This window comes from Mus caroli, chromosome 19 (genome assembly GCF_900094665.2).
Source record: "Mus caroli chromosome 19, CAROLI_EIJ_v1.1, whole genome shotgun sequence".
Lineage (NCBI taxonomy): Eukaryota > Metazoa > Chordata > Mammalia > Rodentia > Muridae > Mus > Mus caroli.
In genome coordinates, this window is record NC_034588.1 from 25,017,622 (window position 1) to 25,044,587 (window position 26,966).

The following is a 26,966-nucleotide window of genomic DNA, read 5'->3' on the forward strand; positions in this document are numbered from 1 at the left end:
CTCATGTTTCAAAGGTCCCTTCAGTTGCTTTCTCTTGAGCAGTCATTTAAGTTGTAAGTACTGTCTCCAGTGTTGGGAGTTATCAGAATCCTGAAGGCAGCTGGATTTTCATTATTTTACTCACAAGTATTTTTGTTTTTTTATCCATTCTTCATCAATATGGAAGTTGACCATGCTCTATATTTTAAAACTTCTTTTTAGTTTTAAGAATTTTGGTTGTAAATTTTAGTTCACTGACACTATCTATAGGAACAAATTATTGGGAAATTTTTCAAGTGTTTAAAAGAAAAAAAAACAAAAATCTGCTTTCCAAAGAAGTAAAACAAGCCCATAAGAAAACCTTCATGGCCTCCCAAATTCTTTCTATAGAACAGAAAAGGCTCAGTGAAAAGGAAAGGCTGCTTCATCTTAACTTACTTGGCAAGTCAATTCAACTGTGACAGGAAGGAATTTACACACACACACACACACACACACACACACACACACACGGTAAATCAGTAAAGCTGAATGAAGGACAGCAATTACAGTTGGACTCTATGCTCAGCTCCTTCCCTGTAAGGGCAAATATAGGTTTAGTCAAAAATGTAATTATACGTGAAACTTGATAAATCACGCATAAGCCAAACAACCATGGACAAGTCAATTAATCTCTCAATATATCAGTTCTTCATTAATACTAGGCAAAATTATATGTGCCCTATCTTACAGAAAATGTAGTAAAAGCAAGGTAAAAATTGCTTTCAAAAGTATAAACGTATAAAAACGTAAGAAGTAGTATTTACCTGAGTAAATTTTCCTGAGTGCATTCAATTTAGACACACTCCACTCTAACAATAAATTATAACAACAAGTATCTCATGGCAAATATTATGTTATTTGCTAAAATTATGCCAAATTTTACTACAAATAATCAACACTACTACAACTTGGTGCCCAATTTTATATCTAGTACTAAGTGGAAAAAGCATCTTTAATCTTTAAAAACATAGACCTCAATAAATATTTGTCTGCTACACTAAAAAGCATTAAAGGTAACTAAATTTCACCTATAAAGGTATTCTCTTTTTTTCATAACCATATTTTTACATACATCTAGGAAAACTGAAATCACAGTGCTTGAATATGAGATGTTCCCCCATAGACTCTTGTTTGAACATTTGATTTCCAGTTGAAATTGCTGGTCAGGAAAGTTGTGGCCCCTTTAGGAGGCAGAGCCTCACTGACTGAAGTGAGTCACTGAATGTAGTGGGCCACAGATTGAAGGGGGTCATAGTACATGGGACTTACAAAGTTAATAGGACACACTTCTGGTTCACTCTCAACTTCCTACATGCAGTGGCTGCAGTGTGACTAACCAGTCTCTTGCTCCTGTCACAGCATGTCCCATGCCTGATTCTATGAGGGACCATATCCCTCTGGAACTGAAATCTAAAATAAACTCTCCTATAAATTATTCTTTTCAAGGTATTTTATCATAACAACAGAAGAGTAACTAAGACCAAAACTATTAAAAGTGTTGATGCTGCCCTGATAAACTTGACCATATAGGTCTTAAGTCGAAGAAGAAGAAAAGAAGAGAAAGAGAAGAAGAAAAGGAGAAGAAAAGAAGAAGAAGAAAAGAAGGAGGAGGAGGAGGAGGAGGAGTTTGGAACTAAAAGAAATGCAGGGACAAAAATGAAGCAGAGACTGAAAGAAAGGCTATACAGTGACCATCCCATCCCAACTTGGGATCCATTCCATGCACAGGTACACCACCCTGACACTATTACTGATGCCATATTGTGCTTGTAGACACGGCTGTCCTCTGGGAAGCTCTATCAGCAGTTGACTGAGATAGATACAGATACTTAGAGACAACCACTGGATTGATGTTAGGGACCTCTATGGAAGAGTTAGGGGAAGGATTAAAGGAGCTAAAAGGGATGGAAACCCCATATGAAGAACAACAGTATTCTGAGCTCCCAGAAACTATGCCACCAACCAAAGAGCATACATGGGCTGATCCCTGACCCCCAACACATATATAGCTGAGGGCTGCCATGTCTAGCCTCACTGGGAGAGGATGGGCCTAATCCTGTAGAGACTGGATGCTCAGGGATGGGGAGGGGAGGGGAGGTGAGAGGGTGGGTGAAGAGGGGCTGGGAAGCACCCTCACAGAGCCTGAGGGGGGTAAAGACCTTTGGGAAGGGGGGCTGGGAAGGAGGGCAACATATGGAATATAAATAAATAAAAGAATAATAAAAAGAGATAAAAGTTTTAGAATTCCACCAGCAGAGCTTAAATGGACTATTCTAGTGGGAGTTTTAAAGACAAGTACAAACAAAACCAACCTGGTCTACAGAGTGAGTTCCACAGAGAAACCCTGTCTCGAAAAATCAAAAAAAAAGAAAAGAAAAGAAAAGAAAAGAAAAGAAAAGAAAAGAAAAGAAAAGAAAATTCCCTTTCTATAACTTAAGCTTGTTCTAAATAGGTCTGGTTTTCAATGAAATGAGTTAATTCTTTTTTATCCACATCATTAAATTTAGAAGAAAAGATCCTAACAATGAAAAAAGAAAAATGCAAATTACTTGGATTACAAATTTGAGTCACCTGCAGTAAGAAAGCACAGCTGTGGTGCAAACCTTTGCTCACTCCTCCTATCAAGAGCATTCTGCTGTCATCTGGGGAACCCTGTCAATCAATTCATGTCCAGAATAGACTGTGGAGAAAAATCACTGTACAGCACCTATGAGTGTTCAGCTTAGCACGTTAAACTAAAAGCTCATTAACCACTTTCAGAAAAACAGATGTCACTGACTTTTAGAATCATAAACTCCAGACACAAATTCAATTTGTAGAATGCATTGAGTCTAAATAGCTACTTTTACCTTGAATGTGTGTATTTTACACTTACCCCTGATTACATTTCATTATGGTTTGGAAGAACCACGGATTTTAAGATTTTTGTCTGTGTTTGTAGAGAAGACACTTCATAGGTTATTACAATATAGTAAGAACCAAGTGCATGTTTGTGTATCATAGAAACCCACACTGAAACTTACAAATGATAGACTCTACAATTCTCTGATGTAAAAAAGGAATCATTCCTAGAACTTCTACCACTATTTCTGAAGATTATCATGATCCAGCATTTTCACTCTGTAAACAAAGAGTAGCTCAGGAAAATTACCCTGTCAAAACTAAATGTAACTGCCAGGACTGGTGTCATGACATCCAAGGAACACTTTAAATGCCATATGGAGCAACTATGTTACTCTGTACTGTAGGCATTAAATATTCCATAGAGGACTCTCATGTTTAGCAATTTTTTCTACTTATATATTTTAAATTAGTATCTTACAAAAGGCCCTGATTTTTTTCAATTATTTTTACTCCCTATAGAGTATGTAAAGGAAATATTTCTTAAGAAGAAGGAAGGAAGGAAGGAAGGGAGGGAGGGAGGGAGGGAGGGAGGGAGGGAGGGAGGAAGGAAGGAAGAAGAGAAGAGAAAGAGAGAGAGAGAGAGAAAGAGAGAAGAGAGAAGAGAGAAGTGAAAAGAGAAAGGAACATCAAGAGTCTAAACTTACAACAAGAGCTTACTGACAGGAGCCTGTTAAACCTCCCCCTACTCACCAACCCACCCACTGTATTTGTGCATAACAAATACAGAAGTGGATGCTCACAACCATACATTGGACGGAGCACAGGGTTCCCCAATGAAGGACCTAGAAAAAGGACCCAAGGAGCTAAAGGGGTTTGCAGCCCCATAAGAGGAACAACAATATGAACTAACCAGTATCCCCAGAGCTCCCTGGGACTAAACCACCAATCAAAGAAAACACATGGTGGGACTCATGGCTCTAGCTGCATATGTAGCATAGGATGGTCTGGTTGGTCATCAATGGGAGGAGAGGCCCTTGGTCCTGTGAAGGTTCTATGGCCCAGTATAGTGGAATGCCAGGGCTAGGAAGCAGGAGTGGGTGTGTTGGTGAGTAGGGGGAGGGGGGAGCAGATAAGGGATTTTCAGAGGGGAAACTAGGAAAGGGGATAACATTTGAGATATAAATAAAGAAAATATCTAATAATTTTTTTAAAATCCATAATGTTGAAGACAGCATGGCAGCAATAGCAATAATCTGTGAGACCACATCTTCAACAGCAAACATGAAACAGAGAAGCTGGCTGTAAGCTGAGGCCTCATGCTCTTATAAACCATCCTGGTGACATTCTTCCTCTAGCAAGGTCTCACCACTTAAACCTCTCTATAAACAGCACTATCTACTCTGGCACAAATGCACAAATGCTGAACACTATGAAGGACATTTTTCATTCAAACACGACAGTGACTTTTGTTTTGAGTTTCACTTTTATTATAATAAAATTCCAGAGATCAATAAATTCATTTTACACTTGGAAAAAAAAAAGAGTCTAAACTTTTTATCTAGATCCATAATCACCAGAAAGAAAAGAGGTATATAACACTGATCGCCATTCATACCAAAATAAAGAAGAACAAAAAGAGACACAGTTAGCTACTCTTAAAGACAACCATATAGCACTGTGAAAGGCTGAAATTTGGTAATACACAAGCCCACGTGAAAGGAAAAAATCAAATCTACTCTGCAGATTGAGCTCAACTTCCAGTAATCCCACAAACGTGGCTCCTGCAGAACTGCTCTTAATTTCAAAGTTCCTGATATGTGGAACAGAGTCCTATCACACTTCACAGCTACATCACTGACATAAAAATTGCCCCACTTGAATTGTGTTTCTCAATCTGTTACTGCTTCACTGTTTACAACAAGCAGCCAATGACTATACCACAACCAGCCAGCCACAGCAAGCTCTTACAATTACTACACACATCAATACACACACACACACACACACACACACACACACAAACACAAACACATATAAATTGTGGCCTACTATATAAATTATAATATACCAATATACAAAATACAAACTTGCTTCCTTTCCTCCATTCCCTCTCCCAATAACCTTATTAATTTCATTTACAACAGAGAAATATTCATTAAGAGGAAGGAACGAAGGAACGAAGGAACGAAGGTTCGAAGGAACGAAGAGAAGAGAAGAGAAGAGAAGAGAAGAGAAGAGAAGAGAAGAGAAGAGAAGAGAAGAGAAGAGAAGAGAAGAGAAGAGAAGAGAAGAGCTTTAGCTTTGCTGCCAAAGCTAAAGGAAGTCTAAATATCAGAGCAAAAGGAAAACTGGTGATAGGAGAGACATGTAAAATTGTTTCCTGCTTCTTCCCGTGGGATGACTTTCAGATGCTTCCTCCACTACTTTCCTACAGAAAGGACTCCACCAGCCCATTCATTGGTTTATATACCTTACATTACCTCTAAAAATATACTGCAACCAGATCTTTACACAAATTTGCATAAGTCTGTATAATTATTAGGTATACAATGTCTATAGTCAGATATTCTCAGTAAGTAAAAAGAATATCAGATTGATTTGATTAACTACAATAGTTGAAAAATACAAGAAAATCACAACATTTCTAGGAAACTATCTGAAAGAGCTAGTACTTTAGATATACTTTGATAAAATCATAGCTCTTAAAATATAATTCCTATACATAGACGCACACTATATGTTCCAAATCATATTGTCAGGACTTAGACACAAAATTAATCACCATTCTTAAAACCGAATTGTAACCTTATATTCATGATAAAATCTTGAAAATGTACAGGTGAACTTTTGGTGCAACCTCTGGAGGACATTTACGAAACACAAGTTTGAAGGGGAGGCTACAGCATCAGAGTATACAACTGTAATCCCAGCAATTCCAGTACTTGGGAGGGTGAGACAAAGCTATTCTTCAGAATAAGGCCTTGTTGTTTGGTTTCTGTCTCCCTCTCCCTCCCTTTCTTTCTCTCTCCCTCTCCCTCTCCCTCCCTCACCCTCTCCCTCTCTCCCCCTGTCCCTGTCCCCATCTCCCTCTGTGTGTGTGTGTGTGTGTGTGTGTGTGTGTGTGTGTGTGTGTGTGTGTGTGTAGGGGTCTGGTATAGATTCCGTTTCTCTTTAGCTCTTGAGGAGATAGTTCTTATGTCCCTTTGGCCTCGTTCTTTCATTCACAGCCTATGCATTTACTTTTCCTCTAAAACTGAAGATTTTCTTTGGTAAGAAAGGCTATTTAAAGAATAAAGAACTTTGACAGATTCTATCCTATCAGCATATCTTTCATTAGAGATATATAAAGGCTCATAGATCTAAGAAATAAACATGAAATGGTAGCTCTTAAAGACAAATTGAATGCTGAGTGTCGCTCAGGGATAGTCCCCCCTACTTAACCCATTGGAGATGCTAGCTTTGATCCACACCACAGCAAAAGGTAAGTCCATTAGGTCTGCTGTATAGCTCACAGCATTTGCCTAACAGGCATGAGGCCCAGAGTTCAATAACCAGCATCAGATGGGGGAAGTAAACTACATTTAAAACCATTACAAACATTCCACTACTGCACCTATGAAAAGGGAAACCACATAATTACTAGAAAATACCAATCTTAATCGTTTGGATTTCATTTAAAAAGAGAAATGGCAAAATAATAAGGTTTTTAATCAACCTTAATAGGCTGATCTTTAATTCCAACAATGTGGGCTTTTATGAAAATACACTGTATGCAAGCACAATCTCAAGCAATGACGTCCATCTTGTGAGCACTGAGACACAAAGCCTGCCTCCAGATGAGCCTCCCACTCACCACACGTCCATCTTAGCTCAGTCTACATTTCCAAATGCCAAAGGAGGCCTCCTTTTAAAGGTTTTGAGTTTTGTTTGTTTGTTTTTTGGTTTTTTGCAATGAAAGCAAAGGTTCCCATAACCAAACTGTAGTAACCAAGCCATTATTGAATGACATTATCAGAAGCATGGTAGCCAATCACTCACCAAATAGTTAAGATCCACTGATCCAAGTGCCATCATGCCATTATCTGAATTTCAATAAACTGACTGCTGTTTTTCTACTCTTAAGTAGATTCTAAAATGTGCATGGTATCTGGTACCATAACTAGTATAGAAATGGAAAGAGTATATAAAATTCTTTGGCTCATTTTAGGATACCTGATCCAGACATTATGGAGGGTAATACATGGGAACCAAAGCCATATGAGAAGACTCCCCCTTCTATTTTTGATCTCACTCAATTCCTCTAAGCTTGAAAAGTACTTGATTATGTCACATACAGGGATGTGAATGCTTTCTCATTGCTCTCCTATAAAATCTGAGTAATAGCTATATGATTTTTAAATACAGCATCCTTTATTCCTACCTGAGACAGCTGGAGGTGACAGAGGGGGTAGGTGATAGACATCAGAGAGTAGTTCTCTTACAGTTTCCATAGCACCACGGATAAACAGGTTTCCTGAAGCATTTAAAAGAATTACATAACACAATCTAATAATGTCTCTAGTACATATATAGTTGTGAAAGAATAAAGCGCCTCACCATATTAACTGTAAACACCACAAAAGAAAAAAGCACATTCCAAATATACATAGCCACTTTTGAAAAAAATTCAGAATTGAGATTCTATACATGACAGTCAAATCGCTATAGTACTCTTTGTATCCCACTGTGTCCCATGGGTAATAGATGATATGTAATCAATGTACCCCTAGCCTTTCCACCAGCCAAACTCAAGGGATTCTTTATCATAAAAATGCCAAAAATACCAAGAGCTCAAACATGTTTAAAAATAAAACAAAACATCAGCTTAAGGTAGAGCAATCTTTAAAATATCTTGAAACTATTGATTATTTTAAATCACTTCATATATCTTAATTATTTAAAAGTATTCATTGTACAACCAAATTTCTTATTTTTTTCTTATTATGCAAGAAAGGATACTATGCTTGATTTTATAGGGAGTAAATGTAAATATGTCTTAATGAACTAGAATTTAAAGAACAAATATAATGTTTTGATGATCAAAAACAAATATAAGTGAGGAAAAATAAAAGGGGAGTTTTCTAAATGTATACTTTACAATGTGAAAAGAACAATGCTGAAAATCATTCTGCTAACCTTCTGTATTTAAAGAAGTAAAAATGAAAACAAATTAACAGATTATATATTAGCTCAAATCTTAAATATTTCTTGGAAATAAGAAAGCAAAGCAAACATAAATCATAAAGCTGAAAACAATAGCAAAATACACACAATAATCAACTTTATAGAAAAAAAATTTTCAAAATAAGTTCTTACTATGTAGACTAGGTTAGTTTCAGAAGCACAAAAATCCGCCTGCCCTACCTCCTGAGTACTGGGATTAAAGTGCACAGTGGAACATGTATGGTCTGACCTAAGTCCTGTAGTTGTTCTTATGGGACAACAGCTAACAGTGGGAGTGTGGGGTGTCTCTCTCTCGGGACCCTTTTCCTCCTCCTGGGTTGCTTTGTCCAGCCTTGATGTAAGGGTTTGTGCCCAGTCCTACTGGAACTTACTATTCTGTGTTTAGTTGGTATCCCTGGGAGGCTTTCTGCTTTTCTGAAGGGCAAGGGAGGAGGAGTGGATCTGGGAGAGAGGCAAGAGAGAAGAACTGGAAAGAATGGAGAGAAGGGAAACTGCAATCAGGATGTAACATATGACAGAATTTTAAAAGAAAAAAAAAAAGGTGTATGCAGAGTGATTCCCAGATTTTGTTGTTTTTTAAAGAAATCTCTAGAAAAATAGAAAAGGTTATTTTGAAACCACTGTTCTTTATTTCTAACATAGTCAACTTATAATAACAATGATGCCACAACATACATTTATGTCTATGTTTAAACCTGTTCAGACTGGTTTTGGTGGCCTAAATTTGGTCCATGATATTACAGGTCAGTTTAGCATAGTATGTATATTATAGTCAACTACACACAACAACACAGTTTTCTAGCATGATCTGGTTTTGTATTCATTTTCCTTAAAGGTAGAAGAGACATTAAGTGACAGTTGCCATAAATTTTTATATTGGTCCATTAAACTTGGAAAAATAGCAAAGCAAACAGGCACAGCTGAGTCTATATGAACAGGTAGCAAATCTAAATATATGTATTTAGGACTAACTAAAGACAAGACAAGGCTCACAAAATAATCACAGGTGTTTGTGTGTATCTAGGGGATTACAAGTCATATTCAACAAAATGAAACAGTCTATACTAATTAACGAATCCACTTTCTCAAAAAAGTGGGCAATTTAAACTCTACATAATTAGATATGTCTGTTACATATATGAATGTTCTCTGAAATGAAGTTTATTGTATATATTATAAATGAAGTGACTACATGTTTCACAGTGATTGTAAGCAACAAATTACTAATTATATAGGCTTATAATTACAGACTTTTTAAATCTTCTACCTATTCCTTTAATTCTAATTATTTTCTCCAAATATCCTTCCCTATGTCAACCTTGTGAGTGCAAGTCCATGCTAAATTATAGTCAATTTATCTTTGCCAATGCCTCCTCTCCAAATAGGCTATAAACAATATCTCTGCTTGCAACAGCTGTTTCTCTATTGTATTGTACCACACTGTGATACAATTGCTCAGATCTTTTAAGGGATTGCAAGTTCCACAGCTACCACACTAGCTCATTGATGAAATTCTGCCTTCACCTCCCATCACTTTAACAGTAAGTCTAATTTATTCCTGAAGAGCCTGTTCATATTCAATAATTCAATTAAAAGGAATCATGTTGAATACCATATATACAATCAAAGTTCCTCACATGCAATGCACAGGCACATTACCAAGTCAACCAACTGTCCTTCCTAGTATCCTAAGTTCTATGGTGACTTTTCAGTAATTTATTTCCCTCTTGCAATATTCTATGGTAACTTCTTACTCTGGTAAGGTGGTTAGCAAAGTATGAGAAAGTGACTAGATGCTAGTAGATATGGTGGTAACAAACACAAGGTTATATCCTATCCACACTGCACCCATATACTGTTTTTCTTAGCTACTTTACAAGTCACCAAGACTCTAGCTATCTTTTAACCTTTTCATTCTTATGGCATTTCACAAATACAGGAAGAAGCCCTGCTGATTTGTCATCATGTCAAAAAGGCACTTCCAGCACCATCTTAAGAGCAGACAAGAGAAAACATTGTTCCGAGTCTTTGTACTTGTGTGTGTGTGTGTGTGTGTGAGAGAGAGAGAGAGAGAGAGAGAGAGAGAGAGAGTGACTCTGCCTGCATGTATGTCTGTATGTATGTCTGAGAGAGAGAGAGAGAGAGAGAGAGAGAGAGAGAGAGAGAGACTCTGCCTGCATGTATGTCTGTATGTATGTCTGTGCAGAGGGGGTGGGGGTGGGGTGCTTTGCCTGCATGTATGTCTGTATGTATGTCTGTGCAACAAATCTATGCAGTGTCCATGGGGTCAGAAAAGAGTCAGATCCTCTGAAGCTAAAATTACTGATGGTCCTAAGCTATCAGGTTGTGTTGGGCCATGAACCCAGATCCTCTGGGAAAGTGGCAAGTGTTCTTAATATTTGAGCCATCTCTATAGCCCCTCCTTGCACTTCTGAATGTCAGCTATGACTATCTTTCCAGGGCTCAGCTCTTAGGAAAAGAAGTTTGTTCAGTTCAGTGTCTTGCTGACCCCTTAGAAATCTACTAAGTTGACCCTGAGGACCACACAGTAGGCAGCCATGAACTACCCTTACCAGTGTAGACAGAGAGGCAGGCATGCTCACCTCTAGACTCAGGACTTGTTAGGAAAAGCGCTTGAGAGCAATGGGACCAGGCTCTATAGTTGGGCATACATGTGGGCAAGCTACAGTAAAGCACCTGGGACACTCAGGAAAGAGGTGAACTATAGTTCGTGACCAAGAGGATGAGTCAGTTTTCCTCTTGCCACTGTCCCACAAAGAGCTGGTCAAGTTACGGTGGTAGAACATGTTCCATTATACTTCATGCTAAGTATTCAAGAATGGAGGGATATGATTTGTGACCATTATTGATGTAGGGACTCTCATGATTCCCACAGCCTCTTTACAGAAATGCTTCCTCAGAATCAATCTTCATTACAACAGAGTTGATGATGATTATTACAGCACCATCACATGTAGTAGTACTTACTAATCAACTGCTACACTGGCAATATTACTCACTGTCACAGTGCCAAGCATATAGCAGCTGTAACACTTGTTCACACTTTGTAATACGGCTTCATTCAATACTGGTTATCTGCATCACCCATGAATTCAAAGTAAAAGAAGAGCAAAAGGAGTTCAAGCAAGGCCTTTTGGAATTAAAAATCAGAATCCTGTTTTACAGGTCTTCATGCGAGAGGTCTATTATCTATTCTGCATATGCCTGCCAAGTTCATCTCAGTAAAGACCACTTTTATCTTTACACTGGATCCTCCTTCAGAAATGTACACTGATGACATCCTAGCCATGTTTTAAATTCTGTCTTTTCTTGTCTATTTCATATGTTTTATTATTACCAAGGAACTCTTCAACCTCATTGCTTGGTTCTATATCTATGGTGTGCATAACCCCTTCCTCACAATTGTAAGATACAATTCATGGCATTATCTACTCCAACTTCTACCAGGTACTTATTTAGCTGAAAAAACCCAGCTTGGGTATAAGTGGAATTACCATGAGTGTCTCAAATAGCTTAGTTTGGCACTTTGTGTAAATTTTACAGTTCCATATATATACACACACACATACACATATATATGTATATATATACTATATATATATACACATACACACACATATATACACATACACACACACACACACACATATATATATATACACACATACAGCACTTTCTATTAATATTGCAAATTCTGACAAGTCAACTTTGTATATATCAGTTTCATACTAAGTGTGTGTGTGTGTGTGTGTGTGTGTGTGTGTGTGTGTGTGTGTTTGGTACTCACAGAATGCTCTACAGTGCTTATCCCCTACCTGATGGTATAGAAGACAGGGACAAAGAAACAAGAATGGTTTACTTTGTGTTTTCCAAAGCAAGTAGAAATACTAAAAGAGTTAGTAAGAGCCATAGAAGATGAAAACTTTGTCTAGGAAAAAAAAAAAAAAAAAGACCATTCATTATTGTGAAGGAGATGCCTAACGTTCAAGTACTGGACTCATTGGAGCTAGACTGGCTCAAGCAAAGGACACTTAGAATATTTCAGAAATAACCTAGCAATGAGGCCTCCAAAGTTAGAGTTGTGGGTACAAGAAAAAAGACAGAAAATGCTTTCAGGAAGCCATGCTGCTCCCTAACCCTATTCTTCTCAAAGTCAGTTGTCTAGTGAAAAGCTAGTGCAGTCTCAGATGAGTGTTGTAAGACATCTCAGTGGGAAAATCCCACTGCTGGTGTGCTCTTTATAAATGAACGCTAAGGGAACATGCTATTTGGCCACTGATAAACATTTCTCCCATAAGCAAATATACTGTTCAAAAAGGCTTATACTATACCATATATTATTTGTCCTGCACTAGGAGTTTGCTTAAAAGGTTGATTTTACCTTTAGCTGAAACTGTGTATTTTCTAATCTGTTTGGGCAGCTGTCAAGTAATCAGAGTAAGCAGTGCCATTTTAATAAGGAAGTCTTTTAATGAAATATAATAGGTCACAAATACCTAATTTCTGCTCTTTACTGTAATTGCTAGTCTTTACTACAACTGCCACTTTAACAATCTTTTCCAAATGCTGACACAAAAGATGAACAATTCAAGGGTATTAGCATATGTGTATATTTACAGCTTATTGCTGTCAAAGGCTGCAGTACTACTCTCAACTCCCAACAGCTAGAGTCTCTTCTTTTGATGGAAACATCCTTCTTCAGCCTGTGACTATATCTGAATTAAGTTCTCTTTCACGGCAACATTGGCAAACACACAGTAATGTCTAAACAGAAAGAATGCTGAGGAAGTCAGAGCACATTACATCTGCAGACAAACAGTGCTTTCCCTATCACGATGAAAGATTAAATACGTCTTTATTATTGTTTCACTAATAAATTTTCTGCTTCGATTGGTTTATAACTTCAAAGCAGCTAGCATAAGCTGAGGTTTTTAATGTTTTGAATGTTATATGAATGTTCAATTATATCACAACATAAAACTACAGAGAATTGCATTAAAATTAAAATAGAAAGCAAAAAAGAGAGAAAACATAAATATAGTGAAGTTTCTATTTTTTAAAAAGGGCATTAGCATTATCTGGATCCAATTCTAATTTAAGTTATGATAACGTCTTTTTCAAAACATTCCTCCTGAAAACTTTAAATAATAATCATTTTAACTTTTGTTTTATTATCAGCATATTATTAACCCATGACTCTTAAATTTTGGTGTCACTATTGCCATGGTAATACCAAAAGTCCTATGTACAAACAGTAGTAGTTTTATTAGAAGTTTGCCCATTTTTGAAAAGCTAAGCTTCCCTAAATCAAACTAGCTTGCTGAGAAAAGAAAACCATGACAACTGTTTGTACCTCTTGCTTTATTATTACATCCGGCCTGGTCACTCTTAGAAATTCAATCTATTACGGTTGCTAGGAGTCTGTTGCTGTGCAACCTAAAAGGGTATGCTGTGCTTTCAGGCCAAGCAGTGCTAATAAACCTGTAGGCTTCCCTCTGTGGGGCTGACCAGTGTGTTTAAAGGGCTTAATACTTTTCAAGAGTGATTGGCTCACAATTCAAGACACATCCTATTAAAACCAAGTCACACTGAGAGATTTCTAACAAAGGGACGAAATGCTAAACATACACAAATATTCAAAATGTATCCTCAGAACCCCTAACTAATTTGGTAAAACAAACAGAGATTATGATCTACATTTCAATTATACTACCTACCACCCCAAGTTTTTCTTTCTATATAGTTCCCTAAAAGGTTGTAATATATATAAATGAACCCAGCAAGCTTTTAAGGTTATAGAACAGTACTAAGTACGTTTGATTTGATTTCTCAAAATCTATTATAAGCCCAACAATAGAAAAGTAAACTTAGTAACCCAACATTTACAGAAGTAGTGGCAGTGAAACTATAAAGGAAAGTCTAGATAGCACTTTACCATGAAAACATTTTCTCTATTCATCTCAGTTGACCAGTAATATTTTTATATTAATTCATAAAATCTGTTCTATCTCAAGTATTCTTTAAGATTAATGCTGAATAAGTTATTCACAAAAGTTCACTGCATTAGACATTATTTTAATTAGACAAGAAGATCATGGATCTGCCAATAAAATTCTACTAAACAGATTGTTGAAACACACAGTGGCATAGAGTAGGGGAACCAACTACAACCTTTAAGAGAAGAAATTGTACTGACTTACATGCTTAGACACATTAGGCCCATTTTCATAAAGTATTGGAAGAAAAAGACAAAAATGTAATATTATAAAATATCAAAAACTGTACAGAAAAAGAGGAATATGATATTTAACAATTAACCCAACTTTAAAGAATGTATTCAGGGTGTCCACTGACATTCTGGTTATATTAATACTGCCAGCAATTTTCAACCTTAAAAATAAACTTGAAAAAATTAAGATGGGCACTTTCTCCATATTCCTAACAATCTTTAGGCCTTCCACAGACGCTGGAAACATTTCTGTCAGTGCCCTACCTCCCTGACTTTAAAAGAGCCACAGCTATCTCTTACACTGCTTTCGCTTCTTCTCATTACACACTATAGAAGCAGCGCAAAGAAAACTATTTCTCTAAGAGTTCCAAGAAACAACAAACAGCAGAATGTGGAACAACTATCCCAAAACAAAAGAGGATGAATACAAAAGGAGAGCTGAAGGAGGCTGAAGCTGAGGAGTAATTCTGACCAAAAACCAAGGCCTGAGCTATAGGAAGGATGGGCAAAGATTTAGAACTGTTTTGTAAATAAAACCAACCTGAAAACAGAGCAAAGGGAACAGTCAGCCAGGAAAAGGTGACAGAGACAACACACTCTTTAGAAAGAGAATAATGAAGAGAATACTGATAGAAAACACATGGAGAGTGATATACAAATGTGAAGCTAACAAAAACAAGTAGGAAAACCTACATGCAAAAGTTTATTATTTCTTGTGTCCACTCTTACTTCCTAAGAAAGGTACAACTCAGAAATGTTTCATTTTCAATCTTCAGGTATGTTATTAACACATGCTAGGAAAACCAAGTACAGACTGTTTAATTTCTAAAGAAATAACTGGAATGCTTTCTAAGTTCATACCTAGTAAGAAATTTTTAAGTCTAATGCTGAAGAACCTAATTTACAAAGAATATTTTTAAGTAATTTCAATATTGATTTCATTAAAAAGGTCAAAACATTAAAATACAATACTGTAGATACACATACACAGCAACCAAAAAAATTATTAAAGCCACATTTGACTTAGGAGTATATTATTTGCAGGGCATGTGCTAGCAAATTTATTAAGTTCCAAAGCAGTTATTTAATTCTTTGGTCAACTATTTGACAAATACATTACATTGTTCTAATCTTGTCAGGAAAAACTGATCTAATAAAAGTAAAGTCCTATTTAGGCATATGATATTTTTATATTTAGGAGCTTATTAAGTAGAATTAACAATTAAATGGCAATGGAATAAAAATAAGTGAGTGTACATATGCAACATTCTAAGTCTTGTTAGAGTGTTTTCTGTTGCTCACTGGTCCTTGCCTCCTTGAGATAATACAGCTGCAGTGTGAAGTGCAACATCCTTAAAAGACAGCAAGCTATGAAGCTTCATCAAATACATTATGCTATGCAGCTATGTCTCTTCTATAAAAATCCCTAGATTTGTACCACCCTATCATACTTCATACCCAGATACCTACCTTCTAACTATACTTTCTTCAATCAAAGATCAGCAATAGTTAGTAAATGTTACGTAGAGCTAAGTTCTATATATATTTTATTTTCATAATTGTTTTTAAATAGGGAATTGTCTGTGTTTGATACATCATATGGCTAAGATGGGTGACCAATGACTTGAAGGGGCAAATTTTATTAAATACTAATATTCCTTTGCAACTACAAAGGAAAAAAAATGACAAGGGACAAAAATGAGGCTCCTTCCTCCCTTCAGATGGTTGTGAGGACCAGAGCCAAGGTTTCTTCTCTCATCAGACATTGTGTTCTGAGATTGCTTCTTCTAAGTATTTCACCAGGACCCACACGGTAGAAGAAAAGAACCAACTTTGTCAAGTTGTCCTTAGACTACCATAGCATGCAGTAATATGCATAGTAATAGGCATATACATACATACCACTAACTAAAAAGTAATAAAAATTTAAATAATATTGCATATAAAGTTACATAAGGTTAGAGAAAGGTTTTGTTTTGCTTAAGGTTGCACAAAAATCCACTAATTTTTACTTTAATGCTATAAAATACCTGTCTTCTTCACATTAAATGTGTATGTACAATTTTTAAGCTTTCCGATGTACAACAATAGCCTCAAATATGAAGTTATTTCAGAATGGATGACAGGCAAATAATGCTTAATATTTTCCAATGAATTGAAATGGAAAATATGGTTTTGACTTGAACTGACTGAAAATTCTACACTTAATAATATCAAAATGACAATCATTACTCAAAATAACAAAATTCAAGACAATGTGCCTCCATCAGTAACTTCTAAATAACCTGTCTATTTGCATAATCAAAGTTTTATAAATAAAATTGACTCATGACTATGATTAAAGATGAGATATGATACCTATATCATATAAGCAATGATAATAAATCTCATGGGAGGAGTACTTTTAAAATAGAATCTATCATAAACATTGTTTTTTCCATGTTAAAGTTATATATAAGCAAATTGAGAGAGCAACCAATGAAGTTGAAGTCCAGCCAATTCTACTAATTAATTTTTTTACATTTTCTCCTTTGCACAAAAGTTTAATTTAGGTATTTAGAATGCATTTTAGCAGTAGTTTCAAGTTTTTCAGAAGAATCTTGAACTTGGATGCATGAAGGATTAATTTTCCAAGTCTCTCAAGTACATATAGTCCTGAGACTATAGTTCTCAGGACACACACACAAAATTTTTTTTCAGGGAAAGGTATATAAAAATGTAAAATAAAGAGTCCAAACAGAAAAACAGAATATGCCATGAGAAGGAATGGGGATAAAACAGAACTGCTAATATAACAAAAAAGTTAGCATCGATCAAAGCGTCAATAGGATAAGCACACAGTCACATTGCAGAAGCATCCAAAGACTCCTGCATGCCTTTGTTCAAAGGTCTGCAAGTTCTCTCATCTGTCTCCATCCTTCTTCCTCACCTAAGTTCTCTCCAGAGCACTTACAACCATCTACTATAATTCATTTCCATTTACTGTCTTTCTCCTTTACCTCCCATTGTTTGAATGACATCGCTTCCAGGACATTTTGCTCTATGCTATGTTTACAGCAGTTCATTTCTTGATTCATTTTGTGTCAATAATTGATCAATAAATGCATGAAGATACAAAGTGGAAATTTGGGTCAGAGAAATGACTCAGTAAGTAAGGTGAAGGAGCAGAGTCTGCATCCATACAACCCATAGAACACAAAAGGCTTGGTGGTGTGCACTGATAATCCCAGTGATGGTAAAACACTGGAAGTGCTAGGATCGCCTACGCTGGCAAGGTGCCAGACCAATGAGTCTATCTCAAACAAAAGGTAGAAGGTGCCTCAGGATGGAGATGGCGCACAGAGATTGTTCTCTTCACTTCACACCCTCCTATACATGTATCCACTCTCACACACAAATGTACATTTTACACACACGTATTTTTAATCTTTAAAAAATAGAAGTGGAGAGGCTAGGGAGATGATTCAGGGGGTAAAGCACTTGCCCTACACATATAATGGCTACAGTTAACATGCAAGCAGGCAGGCATGCTCAGCCACAGTTCCAGCAGTGGGGAGGGAGAGGGAGGGGAGCCCTGGGACGACTGGCTAAGATAGCTGGCCAACAGCCACAATCAGAATTCCCGGTTCAGGAAGACACTGACTCTACAAAAGAAGTAGAAAAGAAATTCACAAAAATACCCAGCACCAATCTAAACACATACACGCACACGCACACCTCACAAAAACTACTCACACTCATAAATAATGAAAAGGAACATATATTTTTAAAGTTTTTTAGAAACGAGTTCCTCATCAAATCTGGAATTAGAATGCCTTCACAGAGAATAACTCAGCAAAATTATCACCTAAAAAAAAAAATGGTACACAATGAAAATATACTAACCAAAAAAGGGGCATATGGGGACTTTTAAATTACAGAGGGAGTCTGAAATTAAATTTGTATGGATTTAAAATCTACATAAAATCAAAGATTGCTTTCAGTTTAAGAATCTCTGTGTAGGTTTCAAGGCAGGTAACTTTCCATAACACAATCTGAATTTAAATGCCACAGACCCATCACAGGACTGACTACTATAAAGAATTCCATTCTGGGTCCACCAGTTACCTTGGTGATGACACTGGAACTCAAGACCTGCTCCTACTGCTTTAACATCCCAGTAGATACAGTCAAGTTAGGCAGCAAAGAAAGAAACACAGGTGGCTTGGAGTGTTCAAAGTAGCTTCCCAAAAGGCAAAATCCCCACAATTCCACAATTTCTCATAGGATAAGCAGAATTAGAAATGCATGCACCTAGTACAACCAAATCTGAGAGCACTCCCAACTACTAACACTTGTCAAGATGCTACAGAAATGCCACAGGCATACAGAATACATATAGAGAGAGGGAACAAATTTTCATTTCAAAAGCTAAGAGGAAATGAGACAGAGTAAAGTCAACCCAAATTTACTGTTAACTAGGTAGCAATTTATTTAACAAAATGTCAAAAATTCATTCATTTATGCCATTAATGTAAACACAATGCTATTCATTTTAAAAATGAACTGTTATAGCTGGGTGATGGTGACACACAGAATTCAAGAGGCAGAAACAGAATCTCTGAGTTCAAGGCCAGTCTGGTATACAGAGCAAGTTCCAGGGTAGCCAGTGTTACACAGAGAAACCCTATCAAAAAAACAAACAAAAAACAACAACCCTGTTCTAATGGCAATTAAATTTTTGGGTTGAATAAATGATAAAACAGCTCATTACACAATACAGCCTGAGGCTTAATCAACGAGAGATTGATTTCTTCTCCTAGGAAAGGACGATACCAAGTTTCTAAAATCTAATTAATGATGTTTCCTCAAGAAGCTTACAATATGAAAATGTTGAACATTTAGTAAACAAAACTATAAAAGACAATTTCTAATCAGTACCATGGATAACAAGTTTGTTATAAGTGAGTCCATTTAAGTTGACAACCTTACAAAAAGACAGATTAGGGAACAAAATGTAATGTAGTCTAAGCAAAATAAACACTGAGAACAAAGTGTTAAGAGAACAAAAACAGTGAGGCATAGTTGAGGAGCCCATGCTGGAAAGTGATAGCAATCCTCACTTACTTGCTTACTTCGCTGTCAAGCATGGAACTTTCATATGCATCATGCAATGAGGCCTTCCAAACCAAGTTACCAACTCTATTTCAGATCTGAAGTCTGTCCAGGATTAAACTCTGGTCAGTAGTGCACTCTGGGATTCAAACCCAGAATATTCATTTCAAGATTCATGGCTTTGTTTTGGGGAGGGAGTATTTTGGAGAACAGTGTTTGATTGACTGATTGATTGACTGACTGACTGACTGATTGATTGAGTTTGGGAGTTATTTGTTTCGTTTTGTTTTGTTTTAGATTTTTCAAGACAGGGTTACTCTGTGTAGACTTGGCTGTCCTGGAACTTGCTCTGTGACCAGACTGGCCTTGATCTCAGAGATTCACCTGCCTCTGCTTCACAAGTGCTGGGATTAAAGGCTGCCACCAGCTGTGTTTAAACAGTTGATAATACAGTTAAGCCAAGCTGGCTAGAGAAGTGGAACTGCAGAGCCAAGTAGTAAAGGGAGTGTGAAATCACCAGAGACTAAAACCTCCAAGTGGAAAATGATAAGCAGTTTGGTGCCACAAGGTAGAACAAAATAAATTTATTTTAATTATTTTGATAACTAGGCAGGGAGGAATCATTAAAACAGTGGTCCTCAACCCGTGGACCACTGCCCCTTTGAGGAGGGGTCACATATCACATATCCTGTATGTCAAATATTTACATTACAATTTATAACATTAGCAAAATTACATTTATAAAATAGTAACAAAATAATTTTATGGTTGGAAGGTCACCACAACATAAGAAACTGTATTAAAGGTCCACAACATCAGGAAGGTTGAGAACCACTGCATTAACAGATTCTGACTCAGAAAAATATGAAACTTATTTTTTTAAAAAAAAGGAAAACTGTTAGAAGACATATTAATATAAATAGACACTAATGTGAATGTGTATCAGTTGAAGCAAACATGACCCAGGTTATAAATTCATGATATAAAGGCACATCTGCTGTTTTATTTTCTTCCCCTTTATACACAATAGATTCAACAGTCTAGCAAGTACTCTATTAAGTTGTTCTCTAAATTCATATTTTAATTCGATGCCTGAAAGTATTTGGCACTCTCTTCATCTGCATTATACTTTTAATACTTCCAGTTTCCATTTTATGGCTCAGTAAATATACTAGTGACAAAGATACATTGAAATGTAAACATGAATTGTTTTGATCACTTTCCACATTAAAAACAAGATCAGCTGAGCACAAAGCAACACCTTGCAGTCTATTCTGAGGCCCACTTAATTCATATGAAATTGTACTGTTTTAAACCTCAGAGAGTTAGAACTGGGAGCTTTCCAGCAAAAATGCAAGAGCTAACTAATATTTCGTCATACCTTTGTTTACCATATCTCCTTTTTTATTGAAGCTGAGAATAAATCCAATGGGAACCGTTTTACAAGAAGGTCTGTCTATGGGGATTTATCTTGTTAAGAGCAAATGACAAATGGTTTTCCCCCATAGGAAACCTGCTCTTGCTTTATATAAATGTATCTTCAGATTTGGTGCCACAAATTAGACTGCAGAGAAATCAGGTTGTGCTGGAAAGTTCACTTGTCATCTTCTTGGTGAATCGCAGATAGACTGCTTCAAGTAACCAACAGTGCTAAGGTTCAACTTACAGACCTTCATCACAAAAAGGGAGCAAATTCAGTTCAAAGACTGAGGGCAAAGATTTACTACTAATGCTCTATCTGGGAAGCAGGGGCAAGAATCCAGTTGGTAACTGCTTCTTCCTGCCATAGTCTCAATACGATTAACCGGTAAACAAGATATTCTTCCAAAACCTCAAGTTACAAAATTCACATGATGTAACAGCATGGCTGTGTGTGTGTTGCTTCCTGTCGCTATGGAGTTAAGGGCAGTCTGCTCCAGTAGTCATTCTTTTGGTGCATTCATTCATACGTAAGAGTACAGCAACACCTTTAAAGCCCAGTTGGCAAGCCTCAGCTTGTACCAACTATATCAGGGTCAATTAGTTCACTTTAGCTTCACTAGAGTGGCCCACAAGAAGTAGCATTTCCATGTTTGAAACTAACAAACTGAGTTTCATAGCAGTCCTCAGAATGACTGGAATCAGAGAAGAGCTAGGGTCTAATTCAGTGGTAAAGCAGATGCTCAGTGGATGAGATCCTGGGTTCCATCTTTCACGTACAAAAAGTGAAAATGTACATACCAAGCATGAGAACTTCTGGCATTTTAACATCAATTGTGACACAACAAATTTACAAATGACACAGACAAAAGCAGTTTTCAATACTGTATTTTCGTTTAGTGTACAACCTTTAAAGGGCTTTAAAGGATATAATTAATTTTACTTCTAATTCACTGCAAAACAGAACAATTAAAAGATACTTATACCCAAGCTTTACAGTTGGAAATATTTTTTAATGCACTCAGATTTAGAATGTAGAATTAGAAATATTTCCATTCTCTAGAAAAGTAGGATATTTTAAAGTACAAACTACAAGAAGTCTAGAATGTTCGAAGCATCACAGTTGTGTTTGCCTGTAAGGAAAGTTTTGCACTAGCTGTATGAAATGTGTCCCAGTGAAGAGTAACAGGTTCAACATACAAGTCACTTACGTCTGCTTTCTTAACGTAAAGTAAACAAACAGATGACAGAAAAGGGCTTCTCTAGGATAACCCCCCAAGTACACATGAAATGTGAGCACTCCAGTGTTAAGATGAAGACATCCCAATTCTGTTTCTAGTGGACTGGCACATGTGTGTCACTGGAAAACATACTTGGCTGTATTAAGAGACCCACTCATCTCTCCTGTCCTCACCATATCCCCCACCCCACCCCACCCCACCCCATCCCACTCAGGCTTAATCTGAGCTAAACCACAGTAGAATAGCTAAGCTGAGACAGGGACTTAAGTTGAATATACAAGAAATAAGGCATGCATCAAATGGCATTTACTCTTCCAGACACAACATTTTGACAGGTTCTAAAACACCTGGATAAATTTTTTGGCTAGTATTTCTTTTTACATATAAAGAGACAGGAGTTCATTCAAATTACAGCTGCTTGCAGTTAGGTGGCTATTCCAATATAGGACAAATATATATCAGTATTATTCTCAAGTGAGAAACACCTGCCTTTTAAATTATATCAGATAATAGAGGGATAGTCAAATTAAAAAAAAACAAAACAAACAAGCAAGCAAACAAAAACCCCAACTTGTAAAGATTGGTCAGAATAAATTTCCTAAGCTTTATTGATATTTCTGCAATGTAAAGTAATAAAACCAAATAAAATTATGCTTCTTGTACAGTTTCTAAATGCACAGAAAAGTTACTAAAGCTAATGCTAAAGTTGGCATTGCCTTAGTTTATAATGAAATCCTCTATAAATATCATTTTATTAGCATTATAATCCATGATCTTTTGTTTGCTGGTTTACATTTTTCATTTTATTTAAAGTGCTTGTCTCAATATTTTTTTAAAATTTTACTTCATCTCCTTAGTGGTTTTTGATTTGGGGGATTCAAATCCAGACCTTTGAACTCACTGAGCAAATGCTCTACTGATGAGTTACATTGCTAGCCTGAGATTTCTTGATAGAAATTCAGTTATAGCACAAGATCATTTAACCACAACATAGTTCCATTACTTAGTATCACTCTACTACCCAGTCTGGCTACTTATCATGTAACAGGTATATTTTAAGTCACAGGAATTTTCATTAAAAACTTTAGATCATATAATTAAAGTTATGTAAGTTAAAATATCAATTCTTATTTAATATATGCATTTCCCAATGGATTTAATAATTTCATACCAAAAAGATCAACCTGTAAATAAAGAACCTGAAGTGTAATTCATCAAAGGTCAGTAATTATAATCTGTAATATATGTTATTCCATCACAGAATATATTCCAAAAGAAGAGTAATCTGGGGATGAGGAGGGGCTTTTTGTCAGCTTTTGCTATAGACTTCAACACTAGAGGGAAATGTTTTTTTCTTGACTATATGACTTCAGTCAAATAAAAAATAAGTAAGAGAAAAAATAAGCCCATGCATTTTATGAAGATATGGAATTCAGAAAACAAAGTATTTTGTTATCATTATAATACATCGGCTTCCAGGTGTTCCTTCCTTCATAATGTGTCACAATAACTTAAAGCATGCATTGAGTAGCTAACTTCAGTTGTCTGAAGCACAGTCTCATGACAAGCTTGATAACTCACTATGTGGCTGAGAATGACATCAAACTTCTAGTCCTCTTCCCCTCCCCCCCCAGTGCTGGGATTATGGACATCTGCCACCATCCGTAGTTTATGTCAGTTATGGTGCTGGGAATGGATCTGTGTCCATGCTACGTGAGCACCCTACTAACTGACATCAGGACTGAGCTACACACACATCCAGATCGCTCAATATTCCAGAAGGTAGTTGCTTCTCTCCCCTGACAACATACAAATGGTTCTTAACTATTTTATACAAACTTTCTCATAAGCAAGTTGGAATAATGGCAGATCAAATATGAATTCCATCACATCTGAAAGGTTTACCATATCAAGACTTTTCTCTACACTTCAAACATGGGCTTCTGTCCTTAGGCTCACTTCCTTTTCATTAATCAAATTTTAAGTAGAGAAGCCTGACATTACTAAACAAATGACTTTAGCCAGCAAGCAAAAAAAAATCTCCTATTTTTAATGTGCTCAGAAGAAGCAATATGAAGGTCAATCTACCCTCCATCTTATATTTCAAATCTCCATTGGAACTGTTCTTAAATTGTCAAACTGTAAAAATATATTTCAAGCATCACAGAATAAAGAAGGGTTGGAGTTGCTTTCAGTAGCAAGTCTTTCTATAATGTACCTACAATTTACTGAGCTCAAGACAGCCTCCCACTTTAGCCTCCAGTGTAGCTGGAACTACAGGCATGCACCACAGCACACTTTTATTATATAGCTTTAAGAACAACTGATATTACTTCTGAAGTCTCTGTGTTAAGTACACATGGTTCTTTATACCCTTCTACTTAGATATGTTTTACATACATCAAAATATAAACATCTTAAAAATAGATTCTTATAATATACATACAATATACTAGTTTTCAAAATGTACAGTTTTAAATATAAGGTAACCAGAGATCCCAAATGAATATGTCAATTTTGATTATTTTGTATAATATTGTATACATTTTTTAATAATAAAAATAAAATGTTGATGCAACATCTTAAGTTGATCCTTTTCTATATATAAATTCCAGAAATGTCAAATTTTATACAACAGCAACAACAAAAATCAAGGTACCAAAGTCTTATTGTAAATATTTGTGGGAAAAAAAATAACTTTTAAATGTGGTTAAAAAAAAAAAAAGCCTAAAAACCTAAATAGTCCTTTCCTGACCTTCTTCTACTAGTTCAAATCCACAGATAACCTCATTCAAGTGATTATTTTACTAGTCTCACTGATTTGTTCATCTATCCTTATTTAATCTTTAATTATAATTTTCCTACTAATTTCATCCATTTTTCATTCTCTCCTATCATTTATGTCCAAGTATCATTCATCAGTTTTAGCCTTCTATAATTAGAAACATTAAAACTAGATTCCCATAAATAGGAAAATGCAATCTTGAATTTAACATTCCACTTTGTATTTTATTTTCAAACTAAGTCTTAAAATTCTAATAGAAATCTAAGCTGAGCCAGTTCACAATGCCTAAACTAAACAAAATAGTAATGGGACCAAATACTCACTTATACATATCCTTTATTAAAGCTAAACAACTGATATAACATTAAAAACCTATATGCTGAAATATCCAAATATGTCTTGCATTCTGGTAGAATGCTTTACAATCAAATACTAGAGGCATTATTATATTCGTTGTACATGTCATACTGGGAATCATATGTAATCAAATAACACCTCTTTTCCTCTCTGTAATAAGCACTGTCTGTATTTTAGTTTTTCCAATTACATAATCCCACTCCCACTTAGTCTCATTTTGATACCATTCCTTCAGACCAAAGTGTTGTTCTGGGCATGGGGTGCCACCTATGGGCATCTAGTTAAACCAAAGGTAAACTAGAACTTTCAAAGTTCACATATAGTGTGTTTTGGAAGCTAAATTCTAGGCATCAATGGAAATTGATCAAAGCACAACTTTATGAAAAAGTTTATATTATGTACACAGACACCTTAATTTACTGCTATACAGGGATGTAGGACTAAAGGTGAATCAGGTATCAGGATCAAACACTCATATCCTCTCTCGAGTGACCCTGATCATCATCTCTACTCCATGATCACTTGCACTCCTTCTAACTCCAAACAAAATTAAATGTTCATGCAAACCGAAAGTAATCAAAATATTCTCTTTCCACTTCAAAGACAAAAGAATCACACTTGACTTGGAAAGTGAACGGCCTTAGCTCAGAGATAAACCCACATCTACCACAGCTACTCACTCAGTATTATTTAAAATTTCCAAAGTTCTCAAACTCAGCAAACTTCTGAAGCACAGAATGGTGGAATGCTAATCCATCGATGTCATGTTGAACCCTATTTTAACTGAAATGAACCATAATTTTTGCCTTTGATCAACTCTGGCACATGTAGCCCATAGCTAAAGTAGCTTCTACAAGTTATCACACAATGTGAAGCACTATTAAAAATGTTACCAACCTCACACACAAGTCACCTGATGACCTTAATCAAACATTTCCCCCAATTTGGCTGTCTCAAGAACACAGCACTGAAGTGAAAAGGCTCAAGGTTCCTAGTGTGGCCTCCAAGATGAAGATAATGCAGAAGACAGTGAAGTTCTGAAAACAATATTGATCACATTCTACAGCACTCAACAAAACATTCATTAAAATAACTTTCTAAATATGTACACAAAATACAGACACACACCCACATAAAACAGAGTAGTTAAGCAAACATTATTTTTACAAGCATCTCAACTGTGTAATCTTTTGAAACAAAACATTTTAAATGCCCTTTAGAAACTGCAAAATAATCACAAAAATCAAAATTTATTTCATTTTTCATATACTAAATTTTTATGTTCATTTTTCTCCATACAACATTAAAATACATGCTTTAAGTACATTTCAAGTTGTAAAGGACATATTCAGATTGCTAGTATAATAGTTTATGTTTTTAATTAATGACCTTAAGGGTGGCGCTTTATCAAAACTCACTGTCAAGATTTTTATCGAATATAATCAGAAGCTAATAAGTAGAAGTCTGGTGTTAGATAATTTGGCTCTTTAAAATGTCAGGACAATAAAAGCAAAGGATAATGCTAGGTTTTGTTGTCAAAAATATATCCATACATTCATCTATATAAAGCAAAGTATAAACAGATAATTGAGAAATCACTTCAAATCAGGTGTAATGATACACACCTTTAAACACAATACTTGGGAGCAGATTCAAGGGTTCAATGCTAGCCTGGCTTGCAGAAAAAAAGAAAGACAGACAGACAGAGAGACAGAGAGAGACAGTGACAGTG

General features: G+C 36.0%; 1 protein-coding gene across 8 annotated transcripts in view; it reads right to left on the minus strand.

The window, feature by feature from the left end:
- Positions 1-26,966, minus strand: part of Rfx3 (regulatory factor X3) — a 252,375-nt gene that overhangs the window by 216,667 nt on the left and 8,742 nt on the right. For 3 of the 8 annotated variants that reach the window (XM_029472433.1, XM_021151614.1, XM_029472430.1), the window contains exon 2: positions 7,286-7,378. The exons of 3 other annotated variants lie outside the window; for them this stretch is intronic. In XM_029472433.1, coding sequence (XP_029328293.1) covers positions 7,286-7,327 — 42 coding nt within the window. In that variant the 5' untranslated portion in view covers positions 7,328-7,378. Of the gene's footprint in view, positions 1-7,285; positions 7,379-8,459; positions 8,560-26,966 lie in introns of those variants that run through there. 2 more of the 8 variants (XM_029472434.1, XM_029472431.1) reach the window with 2 other exon arrangements.